Source organism: Dromiciops gliroides, chromosome 5, assembly GCF_019393635.1.
Source record: "Dromiciops gliroides isolate mDroGli1 chromosome 5, mDroGli1.pri, whole genome shotgun sequence".
NCBI classification, from domain to species: Eukaryota; Metazoa; Chordata; class Mammalia; order Microbiotheria; family Microbiotheriidae; genus Dromiciops; species Dromiciops gliroides.
The window spans coordinates 203561087-203577298 of NC_057865.1; the positions used below are offsets into that span (position 1 = coordinate 203561087).

The window sequence follows — 16212 nt, forward strand, 5'->3', positions numbered from 1 at the left end:
TCACACAGCTAGTGTTAAGTGTCTGAGGCCGCATTTGAACTCAGGTTCTCCTGACTCCAGGGCCGGTGCTTTATCCACTGTACCACCTAGTTGCCCCCTAAACATGGAATTCTTGAACCAATAGTGACCTACATCATGCAGTGTAGGCTGGAAGAAGGCTCAATATAACTTTCTGTGAAGATATTGAAAGGAAAAGGCGAGGGATATTCCCATAGTACACAAATGTACAAGATCAGGCACCCAGTTACTTCACTCGGGTCTAATAACCGCACAACATTGTGATTAGAACCAAAAACAGCTTAGTGTAGCCATGTCTGTAGAATGTGTAGACACATACTCTCAAGACTATTCTCTTGCTTTGAAGAAACAGTATAGGGGCAGCTAGGTGGTAAAGTGGATAGAGCACAGGCCCTGGAGTCAGGAGGACCTGAGTTCAAATGTGGTCTCAGACACTTAACACTAGCTGTGTGACCCTGGGCAAGTCACTTAACCCCAATTGCCTCACTAAAAAAAAAAAGAAAAAAAAAAACAGTATGAAAAAACAAAGAGGCATTTCTTGAAATAGTCTAACCCCTTTATTCTTTGCTCCAGAAATAGTATCCTGTGAACCAAAGTGAGGCTGGTGAGTAGTAATGTTTCTTAAAAAGTGTTTGTGTGAACTTTAGAACATGGAAATGAAGGCAGTTAAAAGTTTCTCCTTATCTTTGTGGCGGACAGACTTCTAGGGTCAGACTAACATTGGCTGAATTTCTCCAAGTCCCAGGAGGGTAGACTCTGCTTTTGTAAGTGTTCTCATATTTAGCAATGTACTATCAAAGGGGTGCTCATCTCTCTTGATCAGTCACTAGAAAGTCCCATGTTCTTCAGTGGTCCTGAGGCCTTGCCTTCTTAGATCCTGCTCGGCAGGATCCATTCTTGATATTACAGAAGGCAACAGTTATATTCCTCATAACTTCCTGTCAGAACACTGAGGTGGAGAGTCTGCCTGTGGAATGGGGTTCACAGCATTCAAGGTTGGAGTTTGCGAATGCTGACTGGCTTCGGTATGTTTTGTTTGTTTGTTTTTGGTGAGGCAATTGGTGTTAAGTGACTTGCCCAGGGTCACACAGCGAGTATCAAGTGTCTAAGGCCGAATTTGAACTCAGGTCCTCCTGAAGCCAGGGCCTGTGCTCTATTCACTTCTCCACCTAGCTGCCCCTTGGTACATTTTAAGAATGTAAAAAGGAGTGAAAGACAAAAGAGGAGAGGGCACTTAACATTGCCTTCCATATTGCTTATCTAGCAGCCAACACCTAATAAGCAGGAAGAGAAGTAATAAAGGGCCAAATGTGGACACTTAGAAATAATATAACCTGATTGATTTTAGATAAGACAACATTACTTGGCAGCAGGAATATATTCTCTTGTGAAGGTCTGCCTTCAAAGCCTTGTCAGGTTTCCTTAGGGGTATACTTCACACCAGTCTCCACAGGCAGGAGCAGTTAATTCAAACAGGAATGTCCATCGAGAGTCAAACAGTATGTGGCTCCCTTCACCTTAGGATATAAATCCACTTCATAAGTTATTACCCCTCACAACATTCCTATGAGGTAGGTATCATCCCCATTTTGTAGCAAGGGGGATTGAGGCATAGAGAAGCGATGACTTGTTTAACATCACGTGTGTAAGCAGGAACCAAAATCAGGAATTTCTCCATGTCCTCAATCTACTACTTCTTGTAGTTATCATACCCAAGGGAGGTTTGTGTTTGCTCCCTCCCTCTAACACCACACACACACACACACACACACACACACGTTCGTTTCTGGTAGCACTGTGTGGAGAGCTACCCTCTACAAGGTGAGCATTATTTACAAAGGGAATATTGCCCAGGACCTAGGGCCAATATCTTGACTGTTTGGGGGAAATCTAGCAGAAGTCTGACAGCAGCTACTAAAACTGGGTCATATGAATGCCAACTTCCCTGACATGGAGGGCTACTACGTGATTCCTTGTGGAAGCTGCACAGAGCCATCTTTAGGGAGTACTGAATTTATTCTTGGATATTGGGCTTAAGTTGGGGAGAGTGTCAGAGCTTGCTCTTGCTTAGATCCTGAATCCTGTAAAATTGGAGAAATAGGAACGTCATGCCTAGACCTAAAGGGGTGGGGAATGAGGAGAAAGATGATATCTTACAAGAACGATCCTTGGCTTTGCCTCCTTGCAGCAAGTGGTCATCCAAGGCGGCAGCAGCTGGCACATACAACTCTATACTTGAAGCAGCAGCTGCTGTGAAGAGTTCAACTTTCCCTTTAAAGTTCCAGTTGCAGGCTAACCTTGTGGTGAGGGACCTGGGCTAGCTTATCAAGTGTGTCAAGAAGGGGGTCACCCTAAGGTCATAGTCACTTTAGAGGCTGGAAGAAACCCAGATGTAACAACGTCCTGGGGCAGTCTACTGGGGTTTCTTGAAAACGCACGGAGTGGCCATCATCAAGGCAGTTTATCTGGTCCTGCCAACAAAATGTGGTCTCTAGTGCTCACTGCTGGTAGCTAAGAAGAAGACCACATCTGAGTAGGAGATACTACTTATTTTTTTTGGTGGGGTAATGAGGGTTAAGTGACTTACCCAAGGTCACACATCAAGTAAGTGTCAAGTGTCTGAGGCCAGGGCCGGTACTTTAACCATTGTGCCTCGTAGCTGCCCCCAGGAAACATTACTTTCATTCTAACACTTTGGCCTGCTCCACCTGCCCATCCTCATTGGATAGCACTATTTTGGACGACCTCTACAGAGGAGATGGAATGGGTTTGGAAGACTTAAGAGGAATCAATTTGCTTCAAAGCAATGACTGTTAAAACTATCAAAATAGAAAAAAATGAAAAGACTCTCTACTTCTGTTCCTGTTTCACTTCCTTCAGACTAGATCATTTGAACTAGGTATGATGACCAGGACAGCATGGGACTGTAGGAGGTTAAATCAAAAAGCCCTACCCATGGTGGCTGTTTCTGTGCCAGCCCATAGACGCAATTAGATGGCATTCATCTTGGGCCTTCTTTCTTACTTGGCTACTGCAGTGTCTCTGCAGAGAATGCCTCTATTCCCTATATGACAGCACTAAATTTATTGACTCAGAGCCACGGCAATTGGATCCCATACCTTTTAAGCATGGAGAAGAGGTGGTTTCATCTTGGAAATGAAAAGCTAAGTTGGGTAACAAAATCCCACCAATGAGTAGTGGTGCCTGTCAGGACTTCTCTTAGCCTGTCCAAACACATCAGCTATTTTGTTTTCCTTTCTAAGACCTTCCCATTCTCCTCATCTGTGCCTCCTCTGCCATTTCTGAAACAGCTGGTAGATTTTCATCCCCTTGAAGCAAAGACCTAGATAACCAGCTGCTTTAGCTTCCAGAATGGTGATGACCTCCGACTTGCCTCCATTTGTCATACATGGCTACAACTTATTCCTTCCAGATGAAAAAGAAAAACATGTTTTTGTGTGTAGTTTTGCTGGTGAACTTGGGAACCAACCAGCAAACTGAATTTGGAAAGGAATTCTGATTTACCAAGAAAGTGAGGAAGAGAGTTGGAAGGTGATATCTTATTTTATGCCAGGAGAATCAATGGAAAAAGGTGCAGAGAAGGCCTCAGATGGGGAGGAATGAAGAAATCTTTGGAATTCCTTTCATTTCTATTTGGACCGACTTCCAACCAGGGAAGATTGGACTTGGCCCATTCTAGGGGCCTATTCAGCAATTCCTATCAGCTTTCTGTGTTTTGAAACCAAGTTCATTTACTTAGTTGTGCTAAATATAGTGAAAAAATGTCTAGAGTTTGGGTTATTTCCCCAAGGATAATTCCTGGATCAGGATATCCTTAGTGGGGAGGCAGCTGATTCCTGGATCAGGATCTACTTAGTGGGAAGGCAGCTCTGGGAAGGGATCTAGAACAAAATGAATTATTTAACTTCATGGAGAATCTGTTTATGAATGAACTGTATTGTGTGGTCCTGCTCACCACAGGACTGTTCATTTTTGGCCACGATGAACTTTATCAGATATTGTCTCATGTGGGAGTCCAAAAGATGAAAAAGGAGTTTCATAGAGGGACCAAAGGCACACATGCCAATGAAAGTTATGCTCTTTGGGGCAGCTAGGTGGCGCAGTGGTTAAAGCACCGGCTCTGGATTCAGGAGGACCTGAGTTCAAATGCGACCTCAGACACTTGACACTTACTAGCTGTGTGACCCTGGGAAAGTCATTTAACCCCCATTGCCTCACCCCCCCCCAAAAAAAAGTTATGCTCTTTACAAAACATGTATTTTCTAATGTATGCACACACATACTACATATACATGGATATATGGATATATGTAAAATATGTGAATATAGGCTTTTCTCAGGCAGTTGTGTCTGCTTGCTTGAATAAGGTACTACCGTGAAGAAAATGCAGAGTGGTTAACTATAGTCACTAAAATACCTAAAAAATACACCACGTATTTCTTTCTAAAACTTTTATTGTGCATAAAATGGACCGTCTTTCTTGGTCAGGCAGGTCCAATGTCTTCCCTCTTCTACTCTCCCCCCTCCTCACCATGCTGAAAAAAATACTTCTTCTGCTTGATGGGAGTAGATGATTGTTCCATTGGTGCTGGTTAGAATCAGTCTGGGAGCAAGGTACCAAAGCTAGATTCCAAACTCCTGGCACCATCGCAGAGTGATGGATGGCACCAATCTGAGCATAGGCAGAATCATAAACCAAGGGAGGTACCTCGTCATATTGCTAAGTGATCCGTGAGACTCAGAAGCAAAGAGCTTTCCCTTCAAACAATGGGGATCCCGCTCCCTCTAAGCTGTCAGGTGGTTCGTGACGTCTTTTTGTGCTTGTGTTCACTAAAAGCAATCCTGGAATTTCTGGAGAACCCGGGATCCCGTTTTTCAGGAACTAAGATCTCAGGAAGAAAGCTCAGCTCAAGGATATGACTAAGATCTGAGGAAGAAAGCCTAGCTGGAGGATATGACACGTTTCCAGAGCTGGGAAATTTTGCATGCTACTCATGTTGCCAGTGTACTAAGAAAATTTGCAAAATAGTGGTTAACAAAAATGGGAGTTTAAAAACAAGCCACTTCTATAGCCTGAAAAGTATCAGGCTGGACTCAAAGGAGCTCAGGCTCCTTTGTAAGGAGCAAATAAAGATAGGCAATATGAAACATAGAATTTTTGCAGGTAATTGATACATTTCCTGCCACTGACCACACTGAAGCCATAATACTGTTGACTGGAAGAAGTAGGGAACATTTTGCAGGCTTGTAGTGTTTTTTTTTTATGTTCTTTCTGCAAATTCAATTCAATAAGCATCTATTAAGCCCCTTCTATATGCATAGTATGTTTAGCACACCACTTTCCCCTGGCTGAGATTGCAGCAGACTTGTGATTTAATAGGACGCAGCAGTGTGACTATTCACATTCTTGGCAGCAGCAGGAGCAGGAAAGAGACAAAAGTAACATCTGAGATAGTTGCTACGTTAGCTACTTGAAGCATATCACCACTACCACAGTGACGTGCTTTTAAGTCATTTAGGATTTAATCCTGAATTGATCCTTAACTCCTGATCTATGGTGAGAAGGCCACATAGTCAGTTATAGAGTATTGGTGGTGGTTGGGGGCCCATTTCATGGAAAACTGGGGGACTCAAAGGCAGAGTACTGAACATCTTTCTTTTTGAGAAAAGGGAGCAAAAATGGAGACTGCTCTATTAGAAATATGGGAGATTGGGATAAAAGTCGGAGCTTGTGGTAGCATCTAGCCGCTTGTCAATGGGAGATTTCAATAGGAAAAGATGGCAGCTTATAGACGAAAGTAAGGGACCAAATCTTTTGCTCCTTCACTATTAAAAGGCTCATGGCTTTAGAGCTGGATGGGACCATCTAGTTGATCCCCCTCATTTTACAGATGAGAAAACTGAGGTCCAAGGAGGATGTTATGGTTGAGGCACAAAATGATTCCCCACAGAAATGTCAAGATCAGATCTGACAATTGGTCTTATCCATAGGCTGCTTCTGAGAGGTGCCAAGGCCTTAGTTCTCTCTGGACATCAGACAGCCTAATCAAGAACGGGATGGAGGACACCTTCCCTGAGTTCACCATACTCCCAGTGACAGCAATTAGACTCCTGGCTTAGTCTAACACTAGTGGAACTGGGAACTTGGAGAAACTAGCTTTTGGGTGAACTCCAGCGAACTGCAGTGAGCTTGGTTCAGGCTGCTGATTGCATGCTGCTAATCAATGCTAGGATTCTAAGGCCTGCTTCCCCTCTATCGTTCTGGAGAAGAGAGGAGCAAATGGAGTTCATCTATTTGCCTGGAAAGTCTGCCCAAACCTATAGTAAAGTCCTACTGTACCCGGTACATTTCTTTATGATGGGCTTGGTCTGAGGAACTCTCCTTAGTGAGGCTCCTGCCCACTGGATTAATAAGATGCATCGATGTCAATTGGCCTAGTCAATAAAGAAGGTTAACCCCACTACCTTCTTTCATAAGTATATTTTTGATAGGAGAAACCCTTGGTGTCAGATATGAGAAGAGCAGCCTTTTCAGAGCCAGGATCTCACAACAGGAGAGAAATCAAGAGTAGGACTGGGGTAAGGGACACAAGGTTGGTGTCATAATCTTGGCTTTCTCTTGAATGTTAATTGAAATATTCTCTGATGCACGACTATTCCCCATTTGCAAATCTGAAGCACAGAGGGAAAGGGAGAGCTGGGTCCTGGGGATGTGCCATATTCTCCAAGGCCGAAGAGGCACAGGGCCAAGGACAGGACACATAAGAGAGCACAGAACAAGCCATCGGATAACAAGAGAAAAACTAGGTCACAACAGGGCCGTGTTCTATTCCCTGAAGCCAACCAGAATAACAGGCTAGAAATATCATGAAGGACATGAATAAATAGACACGTGTAACCAAGACTTCAGTCAGTTGCCGACTGGATGACGAATGATGTAAGACAGATGTCTGGCACTCCCTCAGTTGAGCACTAGATGATTTGTGTTTTTTGTAAAGATATAAAAAGCGAACTTGCTTTTTTTCAAGTATTAAAAAAAATAAGTTAATTGAAAAAAAAAAAAGGGTTCAAAGTGACCGAGGGTCCTGTCAGGTCTTTGCTTCATTTTCATTGTGCAAACACAGGAAAAAAAATCAAGGAAAACATATTCTCCTTTCCCACCTTAAAGTACTGAACAGTGTCAATAACTTTCTGTCCTGAGGCAGTCCTCAAATGGGCTCTGAAACCTGGGGCCTTGACCCCCTCCGTCCCTCCAAGTCAGTATTTTCCAGTGTCAAAATAGTTGCGATTCAAAACAAAGGTGAAAGGTAGCACACCCCAGGGGGTCCTTGCCACAGGGAAACGCTTGGGCCACACACTCCAAATGAACTGTCCATACATCGTGTAGTGTAGGGCTGCACCTGTAAGTACCCTCTTCACTTGTAGGGCTAACTCCAGAGACCTCCCTGGAGAGAGCTCTTAGTCACCATCCCTGACCTCCAAGATGGATGGCTACACCCCAGCCTGACAATGGTAGTCTTACCCTCTTGGGTATTCTCAGGATGGGGAATGTTTTTTAGGTTTCTTTCATGGGGTTATAGGAAGAAAAGGTAAAACCGCTGCTCCCTTTGGCTACTTCGACTCCCCACCATAGGAAGTTAATTCCATAGTAGCCATGACATCAACAAAGAGGGAGTCTCTTCACTTCCTTCTCTGACTGAACAGGTTAGTAGAGGAAATAGGGAAAGGATCAATCGTGGTCTCTTTGGGAGGATAAAGGGTTTTCCACAATAAGTGTCAATCACTCTGTGCTCTTCCTTCTCCTCGTGCATATATCTCAGGTGGGCCCCTTCAGCCAGGTTCTCCAGGGTGGCCGGACTCACTCAGCTAATCAACCCCACTTGGGGTTTTCCCCAAAACACATGAGGCTCAATTCCACTGCTGAAAGAGGCACATGGATGCTTGAAAGTATGCTCTCAGAAAATGCCAGACCTTCTCAGATCTCTCGAGCTAGGGGTTTCTGGAGAGCCCAGCCCGGGCCAAATGGCTATGCAAGACTGACCAGTGAGAGTGAGCAGATCCTCAGGACCAGTTCATGTTGAAGCCTTTAGACAGCATGACAGCTTCCAGATCCTTGTCCTCCTCTTTTTCTCGAAGCCTTTGCTCTTCGAGTAAGGCCACCAGAGAGTCCCTCTGCTCCACCACCTCTAACATCTCATTCAGAATCCTCTTCTCTTCCAGTAACTCTTCATCTGTCTTTAAGTGATCTGCAGAGGAAGCCAAAAGCTTTATATAAATACAGGACCAGGGCAAGAGCGAACCGACCTACCGACAAACAAGTTATCTTTTACCTTCTATGGCCATCCGTTCTCGGAGCTCTTGTTGTAATCGACTCTGACGATCTTCTAGTTCTAGTTCACGGGCGCTGAAAAGTGGGTCAGGAGGAAAAAAAAGACACAATAGTGAAGTCCCCAGTTAAGCAGCTGATACTGCCCCTCAGCAGATCCTCACCCCACCTCCCCAATTCCCCCCAACAATGTGTACAGACCCCAGTTACTCACAATATCATCAGCTCTGATTCATAGCGCACCAAAGCATTTTTCTCTTGTACTAGCTTGAACCACTCCTGCATCAGCTTGGGATCGTCCTTCTTCCCCATGCCTGTCAAAAGACACATGAAAAAATCAGCTGCCACTTCCGAGCTTGTTGGAATCACAACCCAGGGGCTAATGTGCAAAGAGAGCCAAGCAAGAGCTGCTGGAACACTCCCAAGCCAGATGCGTTAAGTTTACCTACAACACACAGGATGAGAACTGCAGAAACACTCTGAGCCCACCACTCACCCCTTCAGCCAATCTTTGATTGGCTTCTGACATTCATTTTTTTCCATATTCTTTCATTTCCATTTGATAGACCTTCTGAACATCAACTTATCCTTAACTCAGACTTATTTGTGTCCCTTTCTCTATTGATCCGAAACCAGCTCAAGGGGCTTTTCTTTTTAGTTGCCTTAAAAAAACCAAAACCCTCCCCCACCCTCACCCCCAATCTTCCCTGTCTTACCTATTTTTTCGAGTCACATACATTGATAGCCGAATATAGTAAGATATCTTTTCTTGCACTGGATTATTTTTTACCTTGTTTGCCACTGGTTTTCTTTTTTTTTTTTTAAATCAACTTCTCCCTCACGCAGGATACTTTGCCTGTCCTGGTTTGGCTAATGCCTTAGCAGTACTTTCACAAAGTGAATGGAAACGTCGGCAGACACTAGAGATGGGATCCAAGCAAGTTTGCAAGACTTTCTATTTGAGAACAAAATCAATCTGTCTTTAATATACAATGGCCACATAGATCTTACTCAGTTAAAGCTCTGATTTTAATGGGTTTAAATTGTAGTGGAAGCATTCTAAGGAAGAACTTTCTGACAGGGAAGCACTTTAGACCGCAGGTGTATGGAAAATGTGGGAAACAGTATGCTGATACGCCAGGCTTCTTGAACACTGGAATTGGGTTCACCTAACAGAGAATTATTTTTTTGAAGTACTTAAAAAGCAACATGGGGGCAGCTAGGTGGTGCAGTGGATAGAGCACCGGCCCTGGAGTCAGGAGGACCTGAGTTCAAATCCAGCCTCAGACACCACTTAACACTTACTAGCTGTGTGACCCTGGGCAAGTCACTTAACCCCAATTGCCTCACTTAAAAAAAAAAAAAGCAACATGGATTCTTATGTTTAGGGCAATGTTGCTTGAAGCCTCTCAAGGTTTCTTCCACTCTATGAGGAACCATATAATGATATAATGAACAGAGATGGCCTGAAACCAGGAAGACCTGGGTTCAAGTCCTGCTTCAGACATATAATGGCTTTGTGCCTCTGGGTGAGTCACTTAACTTCTCAGTGCTCTAGGCAACTGCTTTAAGTTGCAGAAGAAGTTCCAACCTGCACTGGTTAAGGAAATTTCCTCACCTGGGAGTTCCCTATACCAGTGAAATCAGAAGTCCAGTCTCTAGCCCTATCTATGACACCTACTGGATGGCTATTTCACTCTATAGAAAAATTACTCTGTCATCCTAGCAATAGCTAAATCCTAAAATACATCTTTTAACCTATTTTGTCCTCACCATTATAATTCAGTGTTCCCTTAGAAAGAGATTTCTTTCCTCTTTGGGCAAACACATATTCTTACCAGGTGTATATTGATATATTTGAACTTCATGGTCTATTCTATTTCCTTCCTTCCTGTACTCCAAAGGCTTAACTTTCTAGGCACACTATTCAAAAACAAATTTGCTTTTGGCAATATAGCTTTTTCAAAGCAAAAGATGTCGTAGCCAGATCTTTACTTGGTGGCTAAACTCTGGAAAGGCAGAGGTCTACTATTGCATTCCCACAAGTAGTTTGAGTTAGTGTCCATGCTCTGCTCCATTGAACATGCAACTCTGCTCCCAAGGTTAAGTCCTACTGTTGATTCCCATTTTAAAAGACTCAAGCTACCACTATGCTTACAGATCCACGTTGCTTGATATAGCACATGACCGAGTCTTGTGGGGAATAATACCCTCCTCACCCAACCCAATAGATTTGGCTATTGGCTTTTAATCTTGCCATCTGCTCAGTTCCAAGCATTCCTTTCTGGGCATCTCTGCACAATATGCCCATGTAGCCACAGGGAGATGGGACCTTTAGGCATGCAAACTATATAGTGTGGCAGAGTCATGAGAGGGGACTGGAAAAGTCTCCCGGTCCCATCTGCCAAACAGAAAAAAATAACCGAGTGAAAACTGGACACTTCTCATGAACTACAGTAGAGACTGTTCACAGCCAATGAGAAAAGGTGGGGTGGATGAAAGTCAATGTGAGAGCCATGGAAAGCAGAGTAAGAGGTTAGCAAGGTTAGTCATGATCACGTTCTCCCCTTCCCCTTCCCTCATGCCTTTGCAATGACAATTATCACAACAGACTCCAAATTAGACAAATTCAGAAATACACTCAGCAAGACATGGGGTACAAAGTTGGTGGGTTTTTTTTTTTAAAGACCTTAAGGATGTCTATGCAAACCAGTCTTTGTAAGGACACAGTATTCCTTTACTTCAGCAATGCAAATTACAGCCACACAGGTGGGAGACTCTCTCACCTGTATCCCTGGTTCCCCAGAAAGATCAGAGAAATCAAATACCCCCAGTGAACAATGGAGGTGTCAAGTTATTAGGGCAGCCACAGTAGTTTCCCCAAACCAAAGACTTGGCCTCCATTCCCATATGCTAGTCCTCCCCCCCAAATTGGCAAAGGGATACTGTACCTTGTAAGAAACTGCCACAGTCATACAAAGTTGCAACAGAGGGTCATTACTGGGATTGAAGGAAAAGGGAATGAAAGAGAACCATCTGAGAATCGGGTCAACGGTTGACTAATGGTGCTATGACCCGCTCCGTGGCAGTGGGGATGGGATTGTATCGTGTTACATTACCTTCATGGACACAGCAAGGGCAGAAGGAGGGAGGTCTACGCCGTGGTGTCCCGCCACTGGGCTCAACTTCAAAGGACCCAACAAGGAAGAGAAGGAAAAGGAAAAAGACAAGGAGCAGGAAAAGTAGAAAAAAAGGGGAATTTGGAAGTGGAGAGGAACAGGGAAAAGGTGAAATAAAAGACAAGCAGAGGACAAAAAGCATACAAGTGAGAAAGAAAGGAACAATAAGAAGAAAAGAAAAATATACGAAAAATGGAGAAGCAGAAACAAGGGAAACAAGTCTACAAATGAAATTCAGTCCTTTATTTTTTTTTTCTTTTATCTCTTTTTCTCTCTCTTTTTAAAAAAGCAGCAAAGAAACTAGACAAGAGTAGATCTGGGGATCAGGCAGAACATTCTTTGATATGAGTCTACAACTTAGAAATGAAATGCAAAATTTGTCCTCAGAGAGAACACACATTTCCTCTATTCTGACTGAAAGACTTATGGGCAAATTGGGTTGCTTCTAATCCTTCTATAGTAAAGAAATGGTTGAGAATTTTGTATGTTATACTACTGGGGTCTGTCAGGCCTTGAATGTTGGGCTTTTACTTCTCAAGTACCCACATGTCTTGGGTAGGATTGTGCACTTTTGAGTCTAGGTGGGTGAGGGGTATATGGGACAGATTAAATTGGTATGTAGGAAAGAGCTCTGATTTTGTAGGTCAAATAACAGTCAAACCCAGACCAACTCTATCTATCTATCTATCTATCTATCTATCTATCTATCTATCTATCTATCTATCTATCTATCTATCTATCTATCTATCTATCTATCCACCTACCTACCTCTCTCCAAAGACCTTAGAGTAATGTGTGCTAGAGGTAAGACTAAAGGGTAGGAGAGAAGTCTAATATCGTTATGTCTGCTATGCCTACTGAAGGGAACTAACTCAGCAGAGATAGCACCCAAACATTTTTGATGGCACCAATAGATCTGATGTTAGTACTGCTTTGAGCTGGGCCAAATGGGGAAATCTTCACCAGCAAATAGTGCTATTCTCTGAGTTCAGAGGAGAGTACTGGTCCCTCTTCCTCCCCTCTTGACTCTTTTAAAAGCTGCCTTCCTTTGTGGCAAGGGAGCTTGATTTCCAAAGCTAGAGGAAAGCTGTTAGAATTTGGACTATAGCACTGAAACAAGGATGTGAGCTGACAGAACACAACAGAAACTAACATGCCAAGGAGAGGCACAGGGCAGCTGAGAGAGGATGATATGGAGAGAGACAACTTTGAGAGCAGAGACCCGGATGGTTACTGAAAGGGGAGGGGAATTAGCAAGGGACCATCACAGAAGTACAGGAGCACAAAAGGGAGACAATAGACAGCTTCCAAGATGGTGCCAAAGAACAACACATTTCTGAGGGAACAATCAGGACTGAGTTCTTTTTAGCAGAAGATTCAAGAATTAATCTTATTTTAAATTAACACAAAGGAATGAACAGTCAAGCTACTGGCTGAGAAGGCCCTACCTTATCTATGACAGCTGTACAAAGCTGAGCCTGAAAATTTAAATATGAATATTTCTCATTAGGTTGACAGAAAAACAGTGATGTTTGACACTCTGAAAGGTTTCAAGAAGAAAAGGCAGCGGGGCAGCTAGATGGCGCAGTGGATAAAGCACTGGCCCTGGATCCAGGAGGACCTGAGTTCAAATCCGACCTCAGACACTTAACACTTACTAGCTGTGTGACCCTGGGCAAGTCACTTAACCCCAACTGCCTCACCAAAAGAAGAAGAAGAAGAAAAGGCAGGTCCAACTCACAGAGGAAAAGGATTTCCTCAGGATTCCAATCTTTAAGCTTGAATCTCCCTATAATGAGTTCAAGTTAGACTACAAGTTCCTTTGGGGCTGGGACAATATTCCTTTTCTGAGAAGTATTGTGAACATAGTGTGTATTCAATGATCACTTCTTTTGTTTTGTTTTGTTTTTTGGTTAAACTACCTATCAAATGTAAGTGACATTATAGGTGATACTATATATACATCATGTGTCATCAGGTACAAATGGGTCATTTCAAAAGCTAATAGTCACTTGGGGGTAGTATGCCTATAAAAAGTTTCCCTGTCCCCTGGTTGATTCACTTTCAGCTGCTTTTTAAGGAATGTAGTACTAATGGTTTAAAAAAAAGTCATTGAATTCCTATTCAAATGTAACAACTAAATAGCTTATTGAGTCTTTTTAAGGCACAGAAGAAGAGGTCTTGATGAGAATTAGAAGAGGGTCCAAATTCATTGGCAAGGGGCAGAGGAAAGCAACACACACAACCAATACGAAACCAATACGCAACCAATACAAAACCATAATTAAGACACTTTCCTAACCGCACAAGAACAGGATCATCGTCTCTATTCTTAGGCACACAAAATGCAGTTCTTAGCCCCTCTTCTAAGCAAAATACCCCCCAAAACATACTGCATTATTATACATGCTATAAAAATATTTTTAAATGACAAAAACATACATGGAATAAGCAGAAATTGAGAGATGAAATTAGGAAAACAAAAATTCAGGTAGAGGGATAGGATGAAGTTCATATAAATGGCAGGTGCTATTGATAAAGCTCATCATCTAGGGTTACTGTTTGGTGTGGGATAACAAGAAAGAAAAAAAGGGATCAGTAGGGAAAGCATTTCTAAGGCACTGCAGATATAGAGAAGAAAAATGAAATAATTACTGTCCTTGAAAAATTACAATATAATAATGGGGAATTATCATATACATATAATTGTATCACCTACAACTAACTATAATGTAGATTAGAATATGATTAGAGGCATTGTAGAGGTCAAAGAGAATGGCCCCGGGGATCAGGGAAGAAAGAGTGAGGAGAGAAGGGCGATTCAGGGACAGTTTAATGGAGGAGGTGGAACTTAGGAAGGGTGAGAATTTTAACAGGTGAAGATTTGGTAAGTGTTCATTCTAGGTTTGGGAGATAGCATGGGCAAAGATAGGGAGGCAGGAGAGGGCAGGCAGATTAAAAGTCTGTGCAGATCACTTTGGTTAGTTATTCACTGTGTGAAGACAAGGATGGAATAATGATGGAAAGACTAAGGATCAGAGGATTTAGCTATGGAAGGACATTCAGAAATCATTTAATTCAACCTCTTAATTTTATGGATGAGGAATCTAGAGTTTGCATTTTATTCAGGAGGCAATGGAGGAAAAACCCTGCAGGCTTCAGGGCAGGAAGACCAATTAGGAAGTTCATATAGTAGTCCAGATCAGCGGTAAAGAAAATCTTGGTTGGGGGCAGTGAGAGAGAGTAGAATGGAAGGAGGCAGATGTGAGGGAGAGTATAGATCCTGATGTGTTAGATTTGGTTCTAAAAACTAGTGTCTCACATAGTGCTCGTAGATAGTTTGTACCCTCAAGTTCTACTTCCACAGTCCTTGCCACTATTTCTCAGTTGTATCAGAAGCCTTGCCTGAATCCCTGTCATGTAACTGTGTATCGGCCAGCTGGCTTTCTTCCATCTCCTTCTTCCCAGAGGTTCGAGTTGAATTATTCTTGAGGTTTGTCTGGTTGTGCCGTGTTTCCTGTAATAACTTTTTGTTATCAAAGCTGTGTTTCTCTGTCACTTTGGAGGCTTAGGAAATAAGAGATTATGGATTGTAAATAGACCTAGGTTATGGACCATGCAATATCTTGAGCCATCTTTCAGTGGAATGCATTGAATGATTTCATATCCCATCCCCTGGACCCTTCTTCATCTGCCCCAGTTTGCATCTAAAGCAGGCTATAGGAATGGCAGTAGGGTAATGGTAGCAGCATGGTGAGCAGGAAAGGAAGGAGGTCTGACCTCTTGCCTTTTTTTATACCAGGTTTTCCCCTATGGGCTTGGGGATGGCACGGCAAGCATGCTAACTCTGAGTTCCTGCCATATAGCTTAGTTTTTCTCTAAATGGCAGGGAAGCCAGACCGTGAGCCTAGACTGGTTCGGGGTATATGGTTTCCTAGTCACCTGTGGTCATAAGGAGCTGAGCCCCTCAGATGTGATGGATGTCCTGCTGCCACGTGTGTCAGTGCAGCCTCTGATTAGATGGTGATAAAGCAAATCTTTCTATCTGTGGCAGAGCTATAACTTTGCTAAGGGCAGGGAATAAATTGTTTTTTGTTAAATGTTAGTCTCTCATTTTAGTCTAATCCCAAACCCACGAAACTGCCTCCTCCAAAGTATTGATAAACTCTTAATTACCAAATCTAATGGCCTTTTCTCAATCCGTATCCTTCTTGACCTCTCAGCAGTGTTTGATACTATCGTTCTTTGATTCCTCAATACTTTCTTCCCTCTAGGTTTTCATGACATTGCTCTCTCCTGGTTTTTTTTATCGATATGACCACTCCTCCTCGGTTGTTTTTTTTTTTTTTGGTGGGTCTTTAACCAGGCCATGCTTGCTAAATATCGATGGCCCACGTGATTCTGTCTTGAACTCTTTTCTTCTCCACCATACTACTTCATTTGGTGATATCATCTCCCATGGATTTAATTATCTCTACGTCAGTGATTCTCAGATCTATTTAGTCAGTTCTAACCTGTCTGCTGACCTCCAATCTCACATCTCCAACTGCCTATTAGCTATCTCAAATTGGATGTCCTGTGGACATCTTAAACTCAACAACATGTTCAAAGCTGAACACATTATCTTTCCCTCCAAACCTTCTCCATCTCCTAATTTCCCTATTTTTG

General features: G+C 42.9%; 1 protein-coding gene across 13 annotated transcripts in view; it reads right to left on the reverse strand.

Annotated features, from left to right (window-relative positions):
• Window positions 1-500: 500 nt before the first annotated feature.
• Window positions 501-16212, reverse strand: part of MICAL3 (microtubule associated monooxygenase, calponin and LIM domain containing 3) — a 283173-nt gene continuing 267461 nt past the window's right edge. For 8 of the 13 annotated variants that reach the window (XM_043966729.1, XM_043966726.1, XM_043966734.1 and 5 more), the window contains 4 exons: window positions 11485-11550; window positions 8580-8679; window positions 8370-8443; window positions 501-8285 (listed from right to left, as the gene is read on the reverse strand). In XM_043966729.1, coding sequence (XP_043822664.1) covers window positions 8101-8285; window positions 8370-8443; window positions 8580-8679; window positions 11485-11550 — 425 coding nt within the window. In that variant the 3' untranslated portion in view covers window positions 501-8100. Of the gene's footprint in view, window positions 8286-8369; window positions 8444-8579; window positions 8680-11484; window positions 11551-12292; window positions 14166-16212 lie in introns of those variants that run through there. The other 5 variants (XM_043966737.1, XM_043966738.1, XM_043966733.1 and 2 more) reach the window with 2 other exon arrangements.